Here is a 26,102-nt window from a genome sequence, read left to right as displayed (position 1 = left end):
CTCTCCTAAGGCAGAATAAGCCATCCCTCAGCCATGTTCCAGAATGTTCTGGTGCTTCCCAAGCTGGTCCCTCTGCTCCCTGTGTGCTCACTTGGGGGATAAAACTGTTGATCCCCCTGCCTGGTGTGGTGTCTGGCACATGATAGGTGTGAATAAATGTTTGTCATGTTGAGTCGAATAGCAATGACGACGCCAGATGGAGCACACCCCTCAGACATCTAAGAATAACGCAGTGGCCTGGCAACATTAAACGGTGCCCTGAGGCCACAGAGCATGTTTTTGGCCTTGGTTCCTACACGTGTCTCCTGCCACACCAGTGCCTCTTCGTGGTCCCTCCCTAGACGGCCCCTCCCGAGCCATGCCCCCTTCCCCAAGCCACGCCCATGGAACAAACGGCAGCCGACTTCTCTGGACGCCAGTCATCTCTTTATTCCACCGGTGACCAACAGAGCAGCACCACGGACACAGCAGGGGCCGCCCGAGACCCCGGGCAGGGCCAGAGGGGTGGCTGCAGGGGCCAGGTGAGGGGGCTGCCCTTCCTGCCTCCCCGGGAGCCAGGAGAGAGATGCCTGGGGAGGGGGTCCGTGTGTGCGGACAGTATGGCAGTCTGTCAGCCCCCAGCCTTCCTCAGAGCACTGGGGCCTCCAGAGGAAGGAATGCTCCAGGGTGAAGCCAGGGAGAGACCTGTTGGGCTGACTAAGGGTAGCCTGTGAACTTGAGCAGGCGCTGTGTGCACACGTGTGCATAAGCAAGTGCGTTGGTGTGTGTGTGTGTCTGGGGATAGGTGCCTACCATACTACTGAGCTCGTGGGAGTTGACTGCTGAGCCACAGGACCTGCCTGGGGCCAAGGAGGCCAGGGGCCAGGACTCGGGGGCTGGGGAAGAGCACCCAGGGGCAGAGGGCATCCTCCTCGCTGCTTCGCCTTGGAGCGGAGCCCCGGGCCAGCAGCTCTTGGAGCCTGGTTGCAGGGTGGCCTCTGGCATGACCCACCTCACGTGTAGGCCATCTTGCTGCACACCCAGGGCCGGGTCATCAGGCAGTCTGTCGACACCAGCCTGGTGGGCTCCACGAAGACACACTCCCCCGGGCCCGCGATGGGGAACCTGTGGCCGGGAGAGACGAGACCAGGCACTCACCACTGGCAGATGCCACCCATCGCTGGACAGCCCCGGAGGCCCTGTGACTCATCCTTCCCTCTGGAGCTGCCCTGCTCCGGGACAGTCCACCCCACAGACCTTGCTAGTGTGGCTCCCGCCATCTCCCAACTCTGTACTACAGCTCCAATTGCCCTGGTGATGCCCACAGATGTGTCCTGGACACACCCTACACTCCCCATCCAGCTTCCCCATCCTGCCAGGCTCAGCTCACTCATGCCAGGAGTCTGGGGCCCTGTCTGGACAAGCCTCCCCTGACCCCCACCTCCCCACAGTGCCCTGCCTGCACCTCTTACAGCTATTAATAGCACAGGGGGTTCTCCCTGCCTAAAATCATCCCTTTTGAATCTCAACATTTCTTCTTAAACTCATTTGGTCACCCTGACCTGAGCCCCCCCCCAAACCAAGACCAGAACGGGGGTCTCAGGTCATCAGAAGGACCCCAAGAAGGAGTGGGGAGGCCAGACCATGTCAGAGTGGTCAGAGAAACGTGGCCCCAACGCCTGCTGGTTGCTGGGTGGTCAACATCCTGGGGCCCCAGCCTCCAGGGCTCCCCAGGTTCTGGGAGCAAGAAGCTTCCAGAAGGGGAGAGGCAGGGGAAGCAGCAGCAAGGCAAGACTTTCTCAGCAGCTCTGAGAACAGATCGGGGATGAGGTCAGGACAAGGAAAGAGGAGAAAAAAGGAAGGGGCTGTGGGGACAAAGAGAGGCACCGAACAAAGAGCGCAGGAGACAGGGAGATGCAGGAATGGTGACGTCTTCGTGGCCCGAGGGTCACATCAGATCAGCAGCTGTGCCCCCACCCAGCTCCTCGGGCCCAGTCCTCCAGCCTCAGGGTCTAGATCAGAGGCTGAGGTGTGTGTGCTGACCTGTGTCTCCCTGAGCCTAAAGTGCCACTCCTCTCTGCTGCCACCATCACCCCACACACTCGCCACACCACATGGGCCACACGAATAATACCACCCGGCACATGCCACCAACACCCTCAAGGTGTTTTCTCTAAGCGGACCCTCCTGGGACCCGTAGTTCAGATCCCCTTTCTCCACAGTAAAACTGCCCAGCAGAGAGGTCCCAGCTCCTCCCCCACCTCACTGTCAGGTGGGGCCATGTGGCTAAGTTCTGCCCAATGCAGGGCTGTCCTGGGATATCCTCCCCTTTCTCTGAGCCACACTGAGCCGTGCAAAGGGATGAGGGAGTCACAAGATGGAAAGAACCTGGGCCTCTCCCAGCAGCAGGAAACTCTGATGCCTACGTGGAACAGGGCCACCAAACCAGGCTGGGCTTTACTGGGGAGAGAGTAGTAAAGCCATTACCATGCCCGGGTCTCTGTCCCTCACCCCTGACCCTACAGGTGAGTGGCTCTAGCTAACACAAAACCAAGTTCTCCCTCAGGAGGTTCATCTGGGAGGCTAGGTCTTCCCCGGTTTAAGCTCGGTGGGCAGAAGATGAAGCCTCAGCTCACGTGTCCGGGTCAAATGGATCCCCATTGACCCAGTGGAATTCGTCCCCCACTCTGCGCAGGCCAATCCAGGGCTCCCTCCGTGTGAACTTGAACATGAATTCCTGCACCAAGGAAAGAGGGAAACCTCAGAGTCATGTGCAGCCTCCTGACTGCTCCCATATCCCCAGATGAACCTCAGCATGGAAGACTGGCTCTCAAGATTTGTGGACAGCGTGAGGGTGACACCTCACTGCACCCCAAGAGTGAGGAGCTGGGTTTACAGATGCACTGAAATGGCCTTCAAGGGACCTGGACTCTGGGGACACGCTAATGGGGCAGGAACCCTGGAACAGGGTTTGTCTCCTAGCTTGGGGACCCAGCATGCCAACATTCCAGATTTTCAGGAAGCCTGGGATTGCTTGATGGATTATCTGGTTCTGGCTGTCCTGGGCCTTTCTCTGCAGAAAGGGGCTATCAGACTGTGTATCAAAGACAAACAGAAGTGATTTTAGATTCCGAATTGCACAAACTATTACCTGCAAAATCCAAAAATGGCCAAGAGACCTATTCATTGTGTTACATTCATATTTCTAGTGATATAACCATTTGGGGTGTTAGGTGGGACCTCAGACCCTGCTTTGGACTAGTTGAGGATGTCAGTTTGATATACTGGAGTGGGTTGTCATGCCCTCTTCCAGGGGATCTTTCCAACCCAGGGATAGAGCCCAGGTCTCCCTCATGGCAGGCGGGTTCTTCACTGTCTGAGCCACCAGGGAAGCCCTCACATTTCACATGGACCTGTATAATTTGCAATGCTTACACTTGATTGTGTTGAGTTCAGCAAACCAGCCTTGGATGGACGCAGCTGGCCTTGACAAGAGCAGTGAAAACAAGAGCCCCTCGTGGAGCTGCTCAGACCCCACTCGTGGAGCCCACGTGCCCACCCCACCCGTCTGGAAACAGGACATAGGGGAAACCAGGTCCTTGGGCGTGGCTCTCCCACATGACCCCGCCCCCTTCCACCGGCACGCCCCGGGCTCGCCCGGGCCCCGCCCCCGACACGCCCCCACGCCCCGGCACGCACCAGCTCTTTCTGACTCTGGATCACAGCAAGTGCCGCCTCGTGGCTGTGGCAGTACTGCCGGCCCGTGTTCCAGTCTCTCGGTTCCTCTGAGAAGAAGTAGCATTTCCTTCCGTACAGCAGCCAGTCCTCTGGGCAGGGCGCTTCGCACTTGATGCAGCCCTTGGAGGCTGCAGGGAAAAGGAGGGACTTAGTATCCGCCAGCACGGAGGGTCTCTGCCTGGCCCCCAACAATCCCACTTGGGACTCCCTGACTTTGGTGACCATCAGTCACTCATCTCAGGGGAGGGCCTGTCACAGTACCTGGCAGGTGGGAGGCTGGGGACTACAAGAGCTAGGAAGAGCAATTTGGCAGGGACACCCCCTTGAGGGGGAGTGACAGCAGTTTAACCCCCGGGTTATGTTCTCCTCTCTCTCTGGGCTCCCAGAGGTGGCATGGAACCCAAGAAACTCAGACTTGAATCTGGTGATCACTCATCCTCTCTCTAGGTGGGAACCATGCCAGGCTCCATGGGGTCCATAACCCCCAATCTGCCCTCCGACCCCCACTCCCACCCGCACTCATTGGCCACACCCTCATCCGCTATTCTGCTGAGGTGAACAGACCACAATCTTCCACAATCCCTTGGAGGGGATGCTCTCCAGACCTTCTCCATCCTGCCTGCCTCACTGTGATGCGCCCACGTCACCCCTAAAACGCTGCCACCAACACAGGCTGGGACACATCAGTTGTGGTCCGCCACCCAGCAGTGATCGCCGTACCCTTTCCGGCTGCCGCGGGTTTTCCAGTCTGCAGACTCTCCAATGAGAAGAATCTGTGGGTATGTGCAGAGGTGCACTTTTCTGGGAAGGAAGCCCGGAACTTCCATGCGATTCTCTAAGGGCCTCCTTGCCAAAAGGAATTCAGCCATACTCTTTGACTATTTTCCTATGATCTCCTTCCAAGCCAGGTCCCCCGGCCCAGAACACGTGTAAATCACAGTTTAAATCTAAATGCAGGGTCTTGTGTTTATTTCTTACACAGTCGCTTCATTCACATTGGCTCATTTGAGTTTTTAAGGATGTATTTTAATCTCGATTTCTTTTTCACCTGGCCTGTGGAACATCCCTCTTTGGGTTGTATTGCCTACAAATTCCTTAAGCATATTTTTTCATTTGTTCTCATACAAGAAAGTTGATTAAAATATAGACCAGGACAGAGTCAAGAACAGGCCCATGGCACTTAAGCGCCCAAGGGAGCTACCCCCACGCCAACACCAATTAATTAATTAATCGGCACTTGGGCATTCCTGCTCAGTGAAATGCAGGCCCACTTAGAAGTATAGGCCATGCTTTTCCATGAGGATGTCCAAAGACTGTTGTACTTTCCTCCAGTCACAATATGCTCTGTTTACACACTGCCCTGCCCTCCCAACACAGCAGTTCAGTTCAGTTCAGTTCAGTTGCTCAGTCGTGTCTAACTCTCCGCGACCCCATAAATCACAACACACCAGGCCTCCCTGTCGATCACCAACTCCCGGAGTTCGCTCAAACTCATGTCCATCGAGTCGGTGATGCCATCCAGCCATCTCATTCTCTGTCGTCCCCTTCTCCTCCCGCCCTCAACCTTTCCCAGCATCAGAGTCTTTTCCAGTGAGTCAACTCGTCGCATGAGGTGGCCAAAGTATTGCAGTTTCAGCTTTAGCATCAGTCCTTCCAATGAACACCCAGGATTGATCTCCTTTAGAATGGACTGGTTGGATCTCCTTGCAGTCCAAGGGACTCTCAAGAGTCTTCTCCAGCTCCACAGTTCAAAAGCATCAGTTCTTCGGCGATCAGTTTAATTTGTAGCAATTAGTCTAGGTGGATCCAAGCTGGTGGTCACCACCCTCTTTTCTAAGCACCCACAGTGCCCTGCTTAGCCTGCAGGCCCTACAAGTGCAGGTTGGATAGAACTGATATTATCCGTGGATTTTCCTCCCATTTTAAGATCTTAGGATGCTTCTCAAAGATTAAAGACAGAGGTCCTGAAATCACTTTAGCTTGAATCCACTACAAGCAGCAAAGCCCCAGGTCATATAGCCTGGCCTGCCTTACTTGGAGCAGTTTTCTCTTTTTCCTTCCCCCTTCAACCCTTTCAGTCCTGCCTGCCACTGTGTTTCCCTGGACTCTCCTCCTCAGAATGCCCTGTTCTGTGTTCCTCCTGGTCTCCAGGAAACTATTCATTCTTCAGGGTGTACCACATGGGAGGCCCCCAGGCAACACCCTATCACTGGACAAAGGAGTTGATGACATACTACGCTTTAAAATATATATATCTCCAGCACTTAGCCCAGGGCCTAACCCACAGCCAGGATCGATAAATGTTTGTTGAGTGAGTGAATGAGATCTTTAAGGCCCTTAACCCCAAACTGTCTCTTTCATGAAGCACTGCCCGCCTAATGCCACCAAGTTTTTTAAGCGTTCTTTAAGCATTTTGGTAATGGTACCTAAGTAACATCTCCACTTTCGCTGCATGGCTTAGTTAAGGGGATGGAAATAATCGATGTGTGAACATATTATTTTAGGCTAAAATGTCATCTAGAACCAATACTCTATTTCCTGTTTACTTTGACCCCCACAAAGCTGATGATATGTCTGGAATCTTTCTTGACCTAATAGACATGCTTTTGAAAGGTGTGTAGGAAATGAGTTGCAAATGCTCTGACATCCATGCTCACCCAAGATGCTCATCACCACCAGGATGGCGAACAGAAGCACTGCGATGGCCCCCAGCAGGAGACGCGTGGTGGTGTCTGAGGAGAGAGAAAGGGATTGATTATGGCCCATCCCTACCATCCGTTCCCACCGCCAACCCCAAGTCCTGATTCTGAGAAACTGGGGCTGAGCCCAGCACTCTGTGTTTGAACAAGCCTTCCAGGGCAGTGGCCCCCAACCTTTTTGGCACCAGGGACCGGTTTCATGGAAGACAGTTTTTCCATGGACCAGGGATGAGGGGGAGGGATGATTTGGGGATGATTCAAGTGCATTACATGTATTGTGCACTTTATTTCTAATTTAATGCCGATGCTGATCTGATAGGAGGTACCAGTCCACAGGCTGGAGGTTGGAGACCTCTGGTCCAGGCCATCCTGATGCTGAAGTCCGAGATGCCATTCTCAAGCACAGGTTTGTCTGATTCTGTGATACTTCTGCTTAAAAACCCTCCCTCAGGGCTACGCACTTGAACTCTTTCTGTGGCTGTTAGCACTTTCCAGTCTCTCATCTCCTGCTGCTTCTCTGCCTCATCCCTAGTTTCAGCCAGACAGACTCCTTGAAATACCCAGTTCACCCTCTCAGCCCTGTGGCTGGATCTGTGCTCCCAAAATGCTCCTCTTCCACTGCTGTCTCTTGAAATTCTGCCCCACACCCTCCATCCTCTTCAGGAAGGCTTTCCTGATCCTCTGGCTTCTCCCTTTAAAATTGTATTTATTTATTGTTCTCACTCCAAATTTTAATTTGATTTTTTAAATACTCATAGCAGGTTTATTCACAATGGCATGAAAATGGAAACAAGCTAAATGTCCGTCAAAGGGGAAATGGATAAAATGTTGGGCATTCATTCAGTGGAATCCTGCACAGCAATTTTTTAACTTTCTATTTTATATTGAAGTGTAATTGACTAACAATGATGTGTTAGTTTCAGGTGTATACAGCAAAGTGATTCACTTTATATATATATATATATATATATAATATTTATATATATTTGAAAAGGAACAGATATATATTTTATATATGTATATCCTACAGCTATATCCTAAATTCTTTTCCCGTTTAGGTTGTTACATAATATTGAACAGAGTTCCCTGTGCAACACAGTAGGTCTTGTTGGTTATTTTAAGTATAGCAGCGTGTACATGTCAATCCCAAACTCCCTTACCATCCCTCCCCTCAATCCTTCCCACTGGTAACTATAAGTTCCTTCTCTAAATCTATGAGTCTGTTTCTGTTTTTTAAATAAATTCATTTGTATCCTTTTGTTTTTTTTCAATTCCACATATAAACGATATCATACAATATTTGTACTTCTCTGTCTGACTTCACTCAGTATGACAATCTCTAGATCCATCCATGTTGCTGCAAATGACATTTAATCTGATATTTAATGAAAGAACCCTTACAGACTTTAGACACAGGATCTTTGAAAGTTTTATTAATTGTGATACAATACACATAACATAAAAGTTGGCTTTGTAACTATGTTCAAGGGTATGATGCATGGTGTTAATTACAAAGTTGTGCACTCATCCCCATGATATACTTGTAAAACTTTTTCATCATCCCAAACAGAAACTCTGTACTGATCAAGCATTAATGCCTCATTCCCAACCCCCTCCAGCCCCTGCTAATTTCTCGTTCACTTTCTGACTCTATATATTCACCTATCCTAAGTACCTCATGTAAATGGCATCACAGCTGTCTTTTGGGGTCTGACTTCTTTCGCTTAACATATTGTTTTCAATGTTCATCCATATTGTAGCATGTATCGAAATTTCATTCCTTTTTGTGGCTGAATAATATTCCATTGTATGATTACATACATTTTGTTCATCCATCCATCCATTGACAGACAGTTGGACTGCTTCCATATTTTAGTTATTATGAATCATCCTGCTGTGAACATTGGCCAACAAAGACCTGTTTGAGTCCCTGTTTTCAACTCTTTGGGGTATATACCTAGGAGTAGAATTGCTGGATCATATGGTAATTCCACATTTAACTTTTTGAGGACACACCAAACTGTTTTCCACAGCAGCAACAGCATTTTGCATCCTACCAGTGATGCCAACACCACATGTTCTAATTTCCCCGTCTCCTCACCAACACTTGTTAGCTTCCACTTTTGTTTGTTATAGCCATCCTAGTAGATGAGAAAAGTGAAAGTGAAAGTCACTCAGTTGTGTCAGACTCTGTGCGACCCTATGGACTGTAGTCTGCCAGCCTCTTCTGTCCATAGAATTCTCCAGGCCAGAATATTGGAGTGGGTGGCTGGTCCCTTCTCCAGGGGATCTTCCCAACTCAGTGATCAAACCCAGGTCTCCCACATTGCAGGCAGATTCTTTACCATCTGAGCCACCAATAGATGAGAACTCCCTTTTTTTATTTAAGTCCTTTAAAAATTTTTATGTTATACATGTGCATAGATGAAAGAACCACCTCCACAGCCCACCGCTGGGTTGTCCACCCATACGAGCTAAGTACCAAAGTCAAGAGGAAGTATCTATTAATAGAAACATGTACAGCAATTCAGCATTCCCGTGACATCCAGGTGCCTGATACTGTTTCTAGTAATTCACCTGTATGGTACTTCACAACAGATTGGGAAAAGAAACCTGGTCCTTTATCAAGGATCTGCAAAGCAACAGACCCAAAGTCAATAAATTCTACCAGGCTTCACTAAACAACCAAAGAACATCGCCCCTTCCATAGAGGCAACTACTTCCAATTTCTTCAGCGAATTATTTTGGTATTTACCTCCAAATCTCTAAAAGCTTTGTGTCAAGAAGTCAATACTGCTCAACTTTTCTATTTAAGACATTACTTATTGACATTCCACAATAATGAGGAAGATTTAATTCTCTGTATTATTGTCCCACCCTGACCACTTACATAATACTTTCGACATTATAGTTTGGGTTGGAGTGATAATTTGGTGAAGTGTTTTTTTTTTTTTGGCCATGCCACACAGCTTGTGGGATCTTTGCTCTCCTGACCAGGGATAAAACCTGCGCCCCCTGCAGTGGAAGCGGGGAATCTTAACCACTGGACCGCCAGGGAAGTCTCAGTGTTCTTATGACAATGTAAATGCTGCTCCCAGCAAGCTCTGCAGTGTGTTACAATGTCGTTTCTACACAACTTCTTGTTTCCCTGTAATTAATCATTTTCCTGTGTCTACACTTCTGTGTGCTCATTCTTATTTCCATTCCAAAGCTCCCTTAAGCTGATGAGGCAAAATCAGGAATTCTACTCCACTTCTGTCTTAGTCTGCACAGGCTAACAAAATCCTAGGCAGGATGGCTGAAACAACAGACACCTCTCTCTCAGTTCTGGAGGCTGGCGAGTCCAGGATCAAGGTTACCAGCAGATCCGTTCTTGGTCAGGGCTCCCATGGTGGGGTTAATGCCCTTACAAAAAGAGGACAAGACACCAGAGCAGAGAGAGGAAGCCCTCACATCCACTTCGCCTTTTTGCTCTATTTCCTGAAGATTTTTTTTTTAACTTTATCTTCCCACTCTCTATTGAATCTTTTATTCTTATGATTATTTTTAACTTCCAAGGTTTTCGGGGGTTTGTTACTGCTGTTCCCTGAATACTCCCTCCTAAAGCATCTTGTTCTTACTTTAATGATGCAAAATTTTCTCTTCTCTCTCTGAATAATACTGACAGCTTTTTAGTTGATATTTTTCGGGGGAAGCAGGGGGGTTGGGGGAGAGGTGGGCAGAAAGTTCAGTCTATATAATCGCTGTTTTTTCCAAACTGCTTTTTCCCCCTTGTTCGTGTGTTTTAATTTCTAGCTTCCACGTCAGGGACGTTCCTCATCCATCTCAAGATTCTTGGTTATTTGTTCATGAATAAGGCAGGAGGAAAATAAGCCTCTATTGGTGCCTCTGAGACCTTGAGAGGAGCTTATTAACTGTGGAGGTCATGGCAGAGTGACCTGGCTGGGTCAGTCCTCAAGGCTCTCTCTTTAACACTTGATTTTATTAATTTTTTAAAATATTTATTTCTTTGACTGTGCCGGGTCCTAGTTGCAGCCTGTGGTATCTTAGTTCCCTGACCAGGAATTGAACCTGGGCCCCCTGCCTCAGGAGCACTGGGTCTTAGCCACTGGACCACCAGGAAAGTCCAGCTCTCTGTAGACCTCCTTGGGTTTCTCCTTTTGGGTCAGCGTCCCTGGAGGCTGCCCCTCTGTTTCACTCCTGGAGGATGTAGTCTTGGCTGGGAAAAGAGGCGGGGAGGCCATCCTCAGCGCTTAATCTGTAGATGCTGCCTTGTTTGCTCTCAAATGTGCTGGTGTCTGGAGGCCCCCTCTTCCCAAGGCAGAGGGTTGCGGAGACGATCATAGAGTGGGAAGAGGATTGGGGACCTGAAGTCTTCCTGACAAGGCTCCCTCTTCGCTCACTGCTGTGCTGACCAGTGTGGGGTACTGTGAGCGCCTCTGCTTCCTGAACTTTCTACGGCCAGAGAGCCAGTGTCGGTTACTGATCACTGATCATCAGCATTGATCATCATTACCGATCCCCAGCTCCCAACCGTGTTGCTATTGTTTTCTCTCCTGGTCTTGTTATTCTTGTGGTCTTTTTTAAAAATCCCTTTATTGGATTTTTAAAGGCAAGAAAAATGCATGTCTTCAGTCTGCAATCTTTACTTGCAAGTCCCTTTATTGGGACTTCCCTGGTGGCCCAGTGGTTAAGACTCTGCGCTTCCACTGCAGGGGGCATGGGTTCCATCCCTGGTCAGGGACCTAAGATCCTACATGCTGCAGTGACCCCCTTCCAAATAAAAGGAAAAAAAAAAAAACTTTTACTAGTGGCTCAGAGGTTAAAGCGTCTGCCTCCAATGCGGGAGACCCGGGTTCGATCCTTGGGTCGGGAAGATCCCCTGGAGAAGGAAACGGTAACCCACTCCAGTATTCTTGCCTGGAGAATCCCGTGGACAGAGAAGCCTTGTAGGCTACAGTCCACGGGGTCGCAAAGAGTCGGACACGACTGAGCGACTGAACCGAACCGAACAGAACCGAACTAATGTATTAGTGAGTTTCAGAAGGGAAAGAAAAATGCATGTGTTTAGTCTGCCATCTTTACTTGCAAGTCCAACAGACATTCGGGAGTCCTTCCTATGGGCATGGTTTGTACTGACAGTCGAGCAGGTGGGTGGCTCCAGGCTCGTTAAGAGCAGAGGGCTGAACCCCCTCTGTGTCGGCTCTGCCATCCCCAGGGGCTGCGTGTTGTAAGGCTGATCCCCTTGAGCTGCATGGTGGCACCCGTGGCAAGCACAGTGTGTGAATCCTTCTTTTTCCTTCCATAAGCACCTCTCAGTCCGCATCGTAAACCACTTCACCTGGGTTCACATCCCAGCTCTGCCACTTTCTTGTGCAAATTTACTTATCTTCTATTTCATTTTCCTCATCTTTAAGACGAAGTCATCACAGTATCTGCCTCTTAGAATTTTATGAGAATTCAACAAATAGTGTTTAGAGCAGTGCCTGGCACAGTAAGCTCCCTTTCAGTGTCAACAACTACCATCATTACGGTTATTGGCCCACAGGCTCCCTTTGGGCAGTTGTTCAGTCCCCCAGTTGTGTCCGACTCTTCATGACCCCGTGGACTGTAGCACACCAGGCTTCCTTGTCCCTCACCATCTCCCGGAGCTTACCCAAGTTCATGTCCATTGAGTTGGTCCTTTGGGGTAAGGGTTGTGCTTTCCTCACCTTTGGGTTCCCTCTAACAGGGCACAGTCATCTCCTGGCATGTTACAGAGCACCCACTGGGGCTGGAAACACACAGGGATCTAGTTGCCCTGAATGACAATGCCCTTGACCATGTGGATATACACCTGCTCTCAGGGAAAGGGGAGTCTGTGCCCGCATCTCCAGCATCACCAGAACGGAGGACTCTCCTCGTCTTTCACGGGATAACTGCCCTGGACACTGTGCTGTGGATAGAGGACACACTACAGGATCTGACTCTTCGTTCACTCCTGAGGGTGGCCTTGGAGCTGGACAACCCCAAACAATGTGGTATTAGTTTCCTAGGTCAACATAACAAAGCATCACAAACTAGGTGGCTCAAAGCATCAGAAATGTGTCGTCTCATAGCTCTGAGGCCTAGAAGTCCACAATCAAGTGTCAGCAAGCCATGCTCCCTCTGAGACCTGTAGGCAAATTCTTCCTGGCTTTGTCCTTATTTCTCCTGGTTTACTGGTGATCTCCAGCCCTCCTGGGCTTGCAGTTGCATCACTGCAGTCTCTGCCTTCAGCCTCTGCCTTCCCGGTGTGTCTGTCTTCATGTGACCGTCTCTTAGAAGGACGCCAGTCACACTGGGTTGGAAGCCCACTGTACTCCAGTATGCCCTCATCTGCACTAATTACACCCGCAGTGACCACATTTCCAAATAAGGTCATAATCTAAGGAACTGTGGAGTTAAGATCTCAACACATCTTTTAGGGGGATACAATTCAGGCCAGAACAAATATCTAACTCAGCAATCCTTCCTTGTATGCACTGGCCTTTATTAAATGGAGTTTGAGGGTTCAGTTTATTTATGTTATTAATGCATATGATTTAGCCTAATGTTAGAAAGAACAACTGAAAAAAAAAATTGGCTTCCAAGCCCAGACAAACCCCCTGACAACGCTCACATCACAGTGCAAAAGAGACTCACTCATAGCTGACGTCCCTAAGCTGACAGTCAAAAACTCTCAAATGTAGAGTTTGGTAATTTTTAAATTTTTAAGAGGCTTTGCTAAATGCGTGTATGTGGTTTTGAGCAGGAAGTTGTGGGTTTGTGCCTAATCAAGAAACTTCCAACATTAAAAATTCAGAATTGGTGAGCACTGAAAAATCTATAGCCTGAGATTTGCAGAATCATCTGTGGCCCCCCTCCTGTACCCCCAGGATGCTTTTCATCACCCCCGCACCCCCAGTGCCAGAAATATTCCCATCTCCAATCACTCCAGTCTTTCTAGCACCCAGATGGCAGCTCTGGATTACTTTTACAACCTGTCCCGCAAAGCTGAGGGTGGAAGGAAAGGTTAATAACCACAGGGAGAGGACTCAACTGGAAGAATTTCTGTCTGGCTCCCTATTTATAAAGCTAACTGTTCATCAAAGGAAAGTCTTAAAGACCTGGGCTTTAATCCCAGCTTTAGACTTAAGATGTTTTCCACGTCACTTAACCTGTGAAGAAGAAAAAATATCTGCTGGAGGTGGCAGGGTCGTCTGAGGAGCACACGGAGGAGAGCATCACAAGCACAACTTGATTCTCTTCAATTAGCCTCACCGAGTCCCGCGCCCTTGGTCAGGTCAGGTCAGGACAGGGTAAGAGCTCGCACGTCAGAGGGCCTCGTGGCAAACCCAATGGGGATTCACGTGTGCCAGAGCAATGTGTGTCCTTGGGCAAGACACTGAGTCTCTCTGAGTCTCAGTTTCCTCGTGTATAAAATACACATGACACGTACCCAGCCCGTGGAAGGGCAGACGTGAAGGTTAAATGTGACAGTTATAGGAAAGCCCCAGCACGGGGCTGGCACATAGTAGGGGCTTGATAAATATTCAGCACGTGGTAATAAAGGAGCACAGGCCCACTGAGGGTTCAGCTTGGTCAAATCGAGAAGTCTCAAGACAAGAACTTCCCTGGCTGTCCAGTAGTTAGGACTCTGCACGTCCAACGCAGGGGGTGAGGGTTCAATAGCTGGCCAGGGAATTAAGATCCCACATACCCCGGCAGCTCAGCCAAAAGAAGAAGTCTCAAAACAGATGCTCGTCTAAGCAAGGGTGGCAAAATAAATCTCTTGGTCCGCAGACATGGCAGACCACTCATTCCATCACGAGGGTTTCATTATGGGCTCATTAGGTGGGCCCCAGTTTGATCCTTGGGTCAGGAAAATTCCCCTGGAGAAGGGCAGGGCAAGCCACTTCAGTATTTTTGGACTTCCCTGGTGGCTTAGACGGTATAGAATCCGCCTGCAATGTGGGAGACTTGGGTTCAATCCCTAGGTCGGGAAGATCCCCTAGAGGAGGGCATGGCAACCCACGCCAGTATTTTTGCCTGGAGAATCCCATGGACAGAGGAGCTAGGTGGGCTACAGTCCATGAAGTCGCAGAGTCGGACACGACTGAGTGACTTAGCATGCACACAGTTCGGGGTGGGGTATGGACTCACAGTAGGCAGACCAGCAGTCAAAGGATTTCCGTTGAGCAGTCACACACTTTGCCTGGGTTCCCCCACCGGGCTCTAGGGACTGGGGGAAGGGGTCACCTGCACACACCCTAAACCCCAGCACCTCTGTCTGTGTAGCCCTGAGAGGCAGAAATCCTTCCCTAGCTTAGCAGGTGGGGAAACTGAGACTCAGACAAGTTTGAAAACCTGCCAGCACACAGGCAGTGAAAGGATCTGGCTCAGGCTTAGCCAACCCCAGAATTCGTTCTCTCTGCACCTCAACAGGCTGCCTCGGCCCCTGCCCCATGATCTCTTCAAGCACAGGGATGTTCGCTGTGCCAAGAGGTGCGCCAGAACAGTGGGCCCTCCAGGAGTGTGTGTGGGAGGTGAGGAAGAGTGAATGAGTTTGCGGGGGGGCGGGGCAGCCAGCACAGGGCAGGACCTTGGAGAGCACCATCCTGGTTGGAGAGCTCCCCTCTCCCCGCGGGAGATGCAGCGCCCAGGAGATGCTCAGGGGACTGGCAGAGGGGAGGCCCCTGGCAAGGACACAGACTCCACGTGCTAAAACAATGGGAAAGGCCCATAGACCCCAGAGGCTGAGCCCCCAAGGTCCACCTGCTTCTGATGGACCATGCGAACATGGGCAAGGGCCCAGAGGTGCCCCAAGACCCAGAGTCAGGCCAGGTAGTGAGCCATGCCCGGACAGGTGAGACGAGGCTGCGCCACAGGTAAACACAGACCACAGGGCGGCCTGGAAGACCCAGTGTCCTGAGAGACCCCCTGGACCATTTCCTGCTGGGCGTACAGCCTCTTCTTCAGCCTAACTTGCAGGTGGTTGGCCCAGTCACCCCTGGGAGTAGGAAGCAGACGGGGCCAAGGTCAGGATGAGGAGTAAGACAGGAGGCAGCAAGCCAGAGGTGTTGAAAGAGGCCACACCAGCTCTGAAATGGCCCTAACTCCTGGGGGTTAGAGCCAGGTTGGGGCAGATCCTGGAGAAATGCTTACGAATGAATGAGTGGAGAATACAGATAAGAGGCGTGAGCAACTTCAGAAATAACTTGGGCAGGAGGGAAGCAGGGTGTCACATGCAAATCTAACAATGTGCCCGGAGACGCACGTCAAAGAGAGGGGTCTGTCCACCCTTATCCTGCTCAGCTCTTCTCAGCCCGAAGCCCCTCTGCAAAAGTTCTTCTTCTCCAAGTTCCAACATCTTTGCCTCCTTTGTCCCAAATCACCACCCAGGTGTCCAGCTTTCCCCCCCCCCCCGAGTCTGCACTTCCCCCCCACACCCGCTCAGGCCATCCATGTCTCCTGGTCCACCCACCTTTGGGTCAAATGCAGACACGGTTGCCCCCAACTCTCCCTCCTCGGCCAGGCCCCTGCCCTGGCTGGCACTGGCTGTGTCCCTCCTCTGACCATGGTTCCACCTTCTCGCTGACCTGGCCTTGGCCTCACCCCTCTGGGCCACCACTCGCTTGGAAAATGAAACCCGCTTCATTTTCATTCTGTGCTTTAAATCTCTCAGTAGTTGTCTCAGACGAAGTCCAAACTCTTTGGCAAGGCCTGGGTGGCCGCTCACAGTCTGAGTCCTGCGGAATCCTCTCTTCTTGCCTCTCCCCGATCCTGGTACTCCGAAGGTCAGTTCCCCACAAGGGACAGGCTAGCTCTCGCTATTTGACCCCTGAACATGTCATTCCTTCTCTTTCCATATGTCTATGAGGTCACCTACTCCAGGAAGTCCTCCTGTCCTGATACTCCTTCCCTAATGGCTGGGTATCCAGCTTAGGGCTTCCCTTAGCTGATGCTGTCCGGGTCCTCGGCCTTGGGAGTCTGGGTGTCAAGAGTACCAGGAAACTTTCTGAGGACCAGCCCTCTGGCCACACCTCCCACACCACACACCAGGAGTGGCCACACAAGCTGACTGGGAGAACTCATGAACTTAAACTCTCTTTTCCACTTTGGTTACCGCCCCCCTTGGCCAGTCAGGGGTCACCTCCTGAGCCCCTCTGACTGAAGGAGGTAGGTGGGACCCCTGCAGGTTCTCTATTCCATCACCTCCAGGCGTTCACCCTACCTCCCAGCGGACCCCTTCTGCGCTTTGCCCAGGGCGTTTTCACTGCTGGAGAGTCAAGACACTCTCTCAATATGCCTCCCAGGTGAGTGCGGGACAGTAACCGCCCCCTTCACTCATGAGGAAATTGAAGCTCAGAGCGTGAAACCTACTCCCAAGGTCAGAGTGTGAGTTAGCTGCAGAGATAGGTGGTCCCCAGTTACCTCCTCCCCACTGCCCCGCAGTGTGGCATCCGATACCCTGACTTCCATCCTCGGGGGTCCAGAGTCGCCCTCCCCGCCCTCCCCACGGGAGATCGGCCAAGGTGACTCCGTCCTGCCTTTCGCGTCCCGCTCACCGCTTACCCTCCAAGGCCGCTTTCCAGCTGGTGCTGCCCTCGTAGCCCGACCCCGATCGCCGCAGCAGCCCCTCTGGACCGCGGCCCTCCGCCTCGGCGGGCGAGCGCGGTCTGGGGGCGGCAGGGGCAGGCGCGGGGCGAACGGCGGGAGGCGGCGGCGGCCGGGTGCGCGCGGGGGGCTCCCGGGCCGGCTCCATGCCCCGCGCTGCGCCGCGCCGCGCCCGCGCTCCTGTGCCTGGGTGCGGGGCCCAGCCCCACGCGCACTCGGCGCTCCGCGCGCCCTGCGGGCCCCCCAGGCCGGCCTCGGTGGGCGAGGGCCGCGGCTCGTGCAGGCCGGGGCTGAGCCGGCTCCCCGCGCCGGACCCGCTGCACCCAGGGGCCGCCGCCGCCGCCGCCGCCGCCTGGGTCCCCGCGCGCCTGCCCTGCGGAGCCGCAACCTCAGCGCAGAGCTGAGGCGCGGGGGAGGAGCGCGGGGCGGCGCGGGGGCCCGGGCGGGGCGGGGGCCGGGAGCCAGGGAGGAGGCGCCGGGAGCGCGGACGGCCCCGCCGCCCGGGCCGCCGGCCTCCCGCCCCCTCGGCAGGGGGCCAGAAGCTGCGGAGCGGGGATCGCGGCGCCGGGAGCCGGGAGTCCTGGCTCCCAGTCCACCCGCCAGTTTCTATTAAAACGGGAATCAAGTTCCCGCGGGCGACGCAGCGAGGCTCAAGGAAGATGAGGGGCTTTCCTCGGGCCACCCTGGAGCCAGAGCGGAGGGGTGAGGGCTGGGACGTGGCCCAGGCTCTTGGCAGATGAGAGAAACGACGGAATTGGTGAGCGCGAGAGAGCCAAGGGCCGAAGGGACGTGGAACAGCATTTCCGATTCATTTAAAGTTGACTGAGCCTCTAATACATGCCAGGAGTTTTTTTACAAACCTTAACTGATAACATCCTCAGTTTAGGTTGAGAAGGGGAGTTGGAGAGGTCAAGAGCATTGCTGAAGGCAGCACGGTGCAGGCGCGCGTTAGGCCACTGTTCTACTCTGGGGCCAGGGCTTCCTGAATGGGCTTGACTCGGGCCGGCTCTTTCCGTGGTTGAGCCCAGGTCCCCTCAGGCTCCACGCGGAGGCTGGCATGTCCTTCTCCAGGCCCCATCCCACATCTGTTTCCTGTCTCAGTGTATAATCTCTCATTCTCAACCCTCCTGCTCTCTCCCCCACCAAATCCAGCAAGGTACCAACAACTCCTATGAATTCTCCTTTTCAGTGGCTCCACTGTCCATCCTTCTCTCTTCCTGCAGCCACTCACCAAACACAGGTCCATTTCACCTCTTGTCTGATTGCAGCCCCAGCCTCCTAACGGTCTCCCTCAACGTTGCACAGCCATCATCACTACCTAATTCCAGACCGTGTTCACCATTCTAGAAAGAAACCTGGTACCCATCAAGCAGTCACTCCTCATCCCCCTCTCGCCCAGCCCCTGGCAACCGCTAGCTGCTTTCTGTCTGTGTGAGACTACGTGTTCTGGATATTTCGTATCAGTGGAATCATACACTATGTGGCCTTTGGTGCCTAGCTTCTTTTTACTTTGCATGTTTTTGAGCAGCATCCGGATTGTAGCATGCGTCAGGCCTTCATTCCTTTTCATCTTGGTCTGTTTTGAGAGCTGCTGTCCTTTCAAAGTTGTATCAGAATCCCCAAAGCTTACAAGGGACATCCTGGCTGACACGTGTCCTCTGAGCTCAGCAGACTGCTTTCTGGCTTTCATGAGATGTGGCGTCTTTGCTAGCCCTGGGGTGCTGGGGCCAGAGCTGCCTCTCCAGGCCACTGGGCCATGTGGCCCCTCCAGATGCTCTCGTGGAGCTGTGGTGGCCCTGCTGCCCTGAAGGAGCCTCCAGGCTTCTCTGCCCTTCCTGGGCAGGGGCCCACCCTCCTTACTCCACCACTTCTCCAAGGTCACTCTCCAGGACACTCCATCATCTCATCAGTGACCTTAGGTTCTTAGTATAAATCAGCTTCATTTTCAAGCTGCTTTGCTCTCTGCCCCACCAAAATTCTTAAGGCAAGGACATACAAAGCCTGGTGAATTGCTTACAATCAGACTCACTGGGTAAAGAATCTGCCTGCAATGCAGGAGACACAGGAGATGAGGGTTTGATTCCTGGGTTGGGAAGATCCCCTAGAGGAGTCATGGCAACCCACTCCAGTATCCTTGCCTGGAGAATCCCATGGACAGAGGAGTCTGGCAGGCTACAGTCCATAGGGTCACAAAGAGTCGGACATGACTGGAGCGACTGAACAGGCACAAGAAACACGTAAACAGTCAAACAAAAATTTCACTAGAATAGGGTCTTCCCTGGTGGCCCAGTGGTTAAGAATCTGCCTTCCAATGCAGAGAACATGGGTTTGATCCCTGGACCGGGAACTAAGATCTCACATGCCACAGGGAAATTAAGCCTGCGTGTCCAACTAGAGAAACCTGCGGGCCACACAAAAGATCCCGGATGCTGCAACTAAGACCTGATGCAGCCAAATAAATAAATTTCACTAGAACAGGTTATTTTTCTGCTAGCTGTTAGAGTGTGATGTATGTTGCACCTGCATCCTCGCGTGCACTGAGCTGTTCTGTAATGATGATGTCTGCTATGGTGTTTGCTAGTCCAGGAGGGCACAGAATTGCGAACCCAAATGCCCAGGGGCAGACATCTGAAGGAAAGAGGGAGTAAATCTTACCAGCAGGGGACTGTGGAGGACCCCCTCACTCAGGTCAGCGGGTCATGGCCAAGTGGGAACTCTGCTCCACTGTTATCAGCGCTTCCCAGTGTTCTGGTATTTTCCAGAGGGGTTGGAAATATGAGTTGTTATATGAAACTTCATCATTTCTAGTTCTGCAAACAATTCATATTTTAATAGAAAACTTGTATAAGACAAAAAAGTAACAACACACATACATTTACAGGATTAATTCAGCCTCTGAGGTACCAGTTGACAGCCTCTGATTTAAGGATATACTTGATATCAGGGGCCCCATATAACACAAGACATCACAAACCCTTAGGGAAAATGGTCACTGGATGAGACCCATGAGGGCAACTGCCCCCTAATTAGGCAAGGGCCTCCTTTACTGGCCTGTCTCCATCATCTGGAAGGAAACTTCCTCACTGCTTATTATGTGAGCATAGGGTGTGGGGGTCCTTATGCTATGAGCAGGTGTTGAACTGGGAGGATATTAGGAAAGGCATTTCCATACAGATGAGGGCTGAACCTATATACTGGTTATAGGTTTTTCCTCTTATTCCCTTGGATTGGGCTTAAGAAATCACACTACCTTCTCTCCATAAGTCAGTGGCATCACCTGAGATCTGCAAGCAGACTGCATATTACTGTGGGATACCAAGAAGGTCTTTGCTCTTGCCAATATGAGAAGTAGGAACAGATCATTTATAATAACAAATATAAATAATTCACTTTATTGTGTATAAGTTAATGAAGTAAAAAATTGTGAAGCCAACACTAGGAGAAACTAAATGCTGGTAGCAGAATATGTTTTGTCACATGATTTATTTTGGCATCATCTCCTTCACGAGTCTGTTCTTGGCTGTCAACAATCAAATTCTCATTGCCAAGTCCATATGAGTCTTGCCATATGACTCATAATGCTGCTTGAAGTCATGGGGTATTCAAGGTCTTTCTTTCTTGAGTTCAGGAAGTCGGTTAGTTAGTGTTAGTCGCTCAGTCATGTCCAACTCTTTGCAATCCTATGGACTGTAGCCCACAAGACTCCTCTGTCCATGGGATTCTCCAGGCAAGGATACTGGAGTGGGTTGTCATTCCCTTCTCCAGGGGATCTTCCCGACCCAGGGATTGAACCCGGGTCTCCCTCATTGCAGGCGGGTTCTTTAGCCTCTAAGCCACCAGGGAAGCCATTGTCCTTTTTGTAGCACAGAAGAGACATCCATCTGTTGAGGTTCCTCTCCACTGGGGCAAAGCCTCCCCCTGTCGAGTTGTCCTGTGTTTGTCTCTGGAGCATGGCTCATCTGCTGAAGTAAGTCTCCACTCCCCTGTCCTGTCCTTCTTTGTCATGGGTCCCCAGTGTTGTGATTTGTCCTCTGCCAGTTTCAATCATGCCAGATGATGACTCTGACTTTTTCTCATCCTCAACGTAACCCTAATACACAGGCTAAGCTTAGGACCCCAAGTAGCACACAAGCAGATTGTTCAAGCAGAAATAATGAGCGGAGCCAAAAGACTTCAGTCAGGAGATTTTCCAATCCCAGAGTCAACTGTGAGGCACATTTGAAATGAGTGTCAGTCCCCGGACCTGTGCGCAGCAGAAGAGGATGTGGTGAGGGACTTCCCTAAGGGTCCAGTGGCTAAGACTCCGTGCTCCCAATGCAGGGGACCCAGGTTCCATCCCTGGTCAGGGAATCAAATCGTACATGCTGCAACTAAGAGTTTGCATGCCACAACTAAAGATTCCACATGTGGCAACAAAGATGGAAGATCCTGCATGCTGTCACTAAGATTCGGCATAGCCAAATAAATAAATACAAATTTTTAAAAAGACAACTGTAATAGTGTTTCATTACACTGCTTTATTTTAAATGGATAACCAACAAAGACCTACTGTATAGCATAGGGAACTCTGCTCAATGTTATATGGCAGCCTGGATGGGAGGGGAGTTCGGGGGAGAAGGGATATATATATATGGGTTATGTATATATATGGCTGAGTCCCTTTGATGTCCATTGTTAATCAGCTTTGTGTGTGCTAAGTTGCTTCAGTTGTGTCCACATCTTTGAGATCCCTTGGACTGTAGCCCTTCAGGCTCCTCTGTCCCTGGGGATTCTTCAGGCAAGAATACTGGAGTGGGTTGCCATGCCCTTCTCCAGGGAATCTTTCCCACCCAGGGATCAAACCTGTGGCTCTTATGTCTCCTGTATTGGCAAGCATGTTCTTCTACCACAAGTGCTACCTGGCAAGGCTCCAATACAAAATAAAAAGTTTAAAAATTAAAGAAAAACTTAATATCATTCCCACCAAAAAAAATAAATAGAAAGAGGACTGTGGTGAATGAATCTTGGAAGCACTGAATAACTGTGTATGCCAGCGGTTTTCCAAAACTTCTGCATGGACTGTTCTCGGGAAAGAGGAGAGTCCATGGAAATTGGATCATGTGCGAGTGAAGGGGCGGGGCGCGCGGGCAGCTGTGACGTCCCCATGCTGGGGCTTTTCTGCACCTCTGGTCGCAGGCTGATGCAGCAGGACTGGGGCAGAGGCTTCATGAGTCGGCGCTGGCTTCTCTGACAACACGATCCAGCTGGGATTCCAAGGGCTTTCAGGCTGTTCCTTTCCAAGTGCCGTGGAGTAGGAATGAAACAGGTCAAAGCCATGACTCTGTGCCTGACCTCATCAGGATTTACTTGTTTAACTTCCTCCTGTTTTTGTTTTCCTTATCTGAAAATCAGCATCTACCCCAGTGGGTTGTTAGGAGTAATGAGCTCACGGATGCAAACCGTACAAGAGACACCTTAGTGTCAGGTCGCATTGCTGGCCCCCGAGTCTCAACCTTCTCTCTGGCTGTTTTCTGCCTCTCGGCCTGTGCTCCCAGTGCCCTCAGATTGTTGCAGAAAATTCAGCTTTTCCAAGAGAACTTGACCAGACTCTCAGCCATACTGGATTGCAGGTCACAGGCAAAAAGGGGCCTCACATAATAGAGCTGTGTTTCTTTCCTTCTGTGTATGTTTTATTTTAACTAAAATACGTGCAAAGTAATATTTACCACCTTAACCATTTTTCAGTGGCTCTCAGTATGTTCACGTTTTGTGCAGCCATCACCACCATCCATCTCCTGAGCTCCTTTCATCCTGCAAAACTGAAACTCGGTATCCGTGAAACACAACCACTTTCTGTTTCCAGTTCCTCCCAGTCACTGGCAATCACTGCTGTACTCTCCCTCTTGAATTTGACTAGTTTAGGCGCCTCATGTGAGTAGAATAGTGCCCTTAGTCTGGATGGCCACAATTTAATTAGTTGCTTCATTCAGTTCAGTTCAGTTCAGTCGCTCAGTCGTGTCCGACTCTCCGCGACCCCATGAATCACAGCACGCCAGGCCTCCCTGTCCATCACCAACTCCCGGAGTTCACTCAAACTCATGTCCACAGAGTCGGTGATGCCATCCAGCCATCTCATTCTCTGTCGTCCCCGTCTCCTCCCGCCCCCAATCCCTCCCAGCATCAGAGTCTTTTCCAGTGAGTCAACTTGTCGCATGAGGTGGCCAAAATATTGCAGTTTCAGCTTTAGCATCAGTCCTTCCAATGAACACCCAGGATTGATCTCCTTTAGAATGGACTGGTTGGATCTCCTTGCAGTACAAGGGACTCTTGAGACTCTTCTCCAGCACCACATTTCAAAAGCATCAATTCTTCAGCGATCAGCTTTCTTCACAATCCAACTCTCACATCCATACATGACCACTGGAAAAACCATAGCCTTGACTAGACAGACCTTTGTAGGCAAAGTAATGTCTCTGCTTTTAAATCTACTATCTAGGTTGGTCATAACTTTCCTTCCAAGGAGCAAGTTGCTTCATTACTATGTGATAAGAATGGCCAACTTGCTACCACGAAGAGAAGGAGCTCCACCTTCTTTGACTCAGCCGATTCAAGCTGGGTCCCTTGCCATCCCTCATTTATTTGGCCACATTGAGTCTTAGATGCAGCACTCAGGATCTCTGTTGAGTCACGTGGGACCTCTTCCTTGTGGTGTGTGGGCTCCTGGTCACGCAGGCTTCAGTAGCTGTGGCGCACGGGCTTAGTTGCCCCAAGGCACGTGGGAGCTCAGGTTGCCAACCAGGGATCAAACCCATGTCCCCTGCACTGCAAGGCAGATTCTTAACCACTGGACCACCAGGGAAGTCTTGCCATTCCTCATTCTTGATGCCAGTGTGTATAGCAAGACTCTTCCTAGGGTGAGCTGCAGAAAGCCCTGCCCAGTTTGCTTAGGCAAAAAAGGAATCCATTGGCCCATGTAGTTAAAAGTTCAGGGTGGAGAGGGAGGGCTCCAGGTAAACCTGAACCAGACTCTTAAAACTATGCCATCAAGACAAGCATCCCCCTATTTTGGCTCCATTCTTCTTCATATAGGCTTCGCCCTCAGACTCCACATGACGGAAACTGCTCCAGGACCACATTTTCCTGGTTCCACATTCAGCAGGAAAAAGACAGCTTCTCTTACGTTAATAATTCAGATAAAACTATGGCCCTCACTGACCTTGCTGGCATCTGGGTCACGTGTCCACCTTTGAACTAGTCTCGATGATAAGATCTGGGTCGTATGTCCAAGGCTGTGGCTGAGGTCGAGGCCATCCTCACCCAAGTCATAGGACTGAAGGTGGGGAGGAGACAAAGGAAATGCTACTCTCACAGGATGAAATGCCACTCTCCCAGGCTGCTGGGCAGGAAAAACACAGCAAGTGTTTCCCCTATATACAGTGGAACAGGAAAGCCCTTTAGAAAGAATAAGGTAAGGACTTCCCTGGTGGTCCAACAGCTAAGACTCTGTGCTTTCAACGCAGGGGGCCCAGGTTCGATCCCTGGTCAAGGAACTATATCTCATACGACACAACCAAGTTCTAGTGCAGGTAAATAAATAAAGTTCTTTCAAAATAAAAATGTGTTTAAAAAAGAATAAGGTAAATCTGTATCTGTTGATTTGGAGCAGTCTCCAAGCTAAGCTAAAAAAGAAAAAAAAGGAAGATTCAGAAGAGTGGCAGAGGGTATGTCCGCCTCTGGCCACCAAAAGATGAGGATGTGTGCACGGGTGCTGGGACAGGAATGAAGATTTTTATGAGAATACACAAGAAAGAGTTAATGGGTATTTATCTCTGTATAGCAGAACTAGGGGGCGTGGAAGGAAGAATATTTTTTGTTTTCCATTCTTGCGTGTTTTCATTAAATATCAACCGACCAGAGGCCCCATATTTAAGTTGCATTCAGAGCATCTATGTCATAAGTTTTATCTCACAGAAACCAGGAAAGACCACTGGGAGTCAGGACTCTGAGGTCTGGCTGTGATTTTGACTGAGGGGCAGTGGACCTGGGATAGCAAGGCCAGGCGGCCTGGGCCAGGAGCTGGACAAAGCAGGGCCACCAGTCATGTTTTCTGTGTCAGGGTGGAGGCTGGGGAGACCTTCAGAAGGAAGAGGAACTTGAGGCTCAGCTCTGAGAGCTCATGGCTGGGGACCACCCTCCATTTTCAGAAACAGAGAGAGAGTCAGCATGTGGGTGGGCCTGATTTGGAGTCCAGAGCATCTTTGAAAGGAGCTCAGAGCAGTTACAAGTCCACTTAGATCCCTATTTGGCACCCAGGCTCCAAAGACACCCCAGAAGTAATTGATTTCGCTTCAGCCATGAACCCACTTACCATTATTTAAGGTGATTACCATTTACATCAGGGCTTCCTCGGTGACTCAGTGGTAAAGAATCTGCTTGCAAAGCAGGAGACATAAGAGATGCAAGTTCGATCCCTAGGTTGGAGAGATCCCCTGGAGGAGGGCATGGCAACACACTCCAGTATTCTTGCCTGGAGAACCCCACGGACAGAGGAGCCTGGCGGGCCATAGTCCACAGGGTGGCAAAGAGTCCGACGTGACTGAGCAACTAACACAACGACAGCTGTGCAGCAGAAACATTCTGTGAATTGCTAAAACTGTCACATCAGCTCCACGGCAGCCTGAGTCCAGGACAGTGTCTGCTCCTGTGTGCTGCTCAGGTGGCTCGGCCGCTCATGACTGTACAGAGTTAGGAACCCAGGAGACACCCTGGGACTCATGACCCAGGAACTTCCAGCCCCCTTCACAGACACCCCACTGCCCCAAAATCTGAAAATCAAGCTGACAGGGATCAAACAGCCTTCCTTCAACAAATTCTATAACAGTTATTGAGCAGTAAATACACACTGAGCAGGGCACTAGGTGCTGGGAACACAGAGGCCAAGGACACACCCAATCCTGGCACTCAGAGCTTCATGACAAGGGCCCCACCAGTGCATGGAAGCTGGGTCGCTTGGTGAGCATCCTGGGTACCAGCTCTGACAGTGAGCTGTATTTGCTGATGGAAGCAACTTCTGCAGTCAAGAAAAGCTAG

At 50.8% G+C, this 26,102-nt stretch overlaps 1 protein-coding gene across 1 annotated transcript; it reads right to left on the bottom strand.

The window, feature by feature from the left end:
* Nucleotides 1–548: 548 nt before the first annotated feature.
* CLEC2L (C-type lectin domain family 2 member L) lies at nucleotides 549–17,181 on the bottom strand. The gene is made up of 5 exons (XM_055420286.2): nucleotides 16,992–17,181; nucleotides 6,375–6,449; nucleotides 3,679–3,845; nucleotides 2,616–2,716; nucleotides 549–1,104 (listed from the first exon to the last, which is right to left on the bottom strand). The coding sequence occupies exons 1-5, from the start codon at nucleotides 17,179–17,181 to the stop codon at nucleotides 993–995; spliced, it is 645 nt and encodes a 214-aa protein (XP_055276261.1). The 3' UTR covers nucleotides 549–992.
* Between the last annotated feature and the right edge of the window lie 8,921 nt (nucleotides 17,182–26,102).

The sequence above is a fragment of the Moschus berezovskii genome, chromosome 3, assembly GCF_049115385.1.
Source record: "Moschus berezovskii isolate FMDL1 chromosome 3, NW_MosBer_1.0, whole genome shotgun sequence".
NCBI lineage: Eukaryota > Metazoa > Chordata > Mammalia > Artiodactyla > Moschidae > Moschus > Moschus berezovskii.
This window is presented reverse-complemented; position numbering and strand designations above follow the sequence as displayed.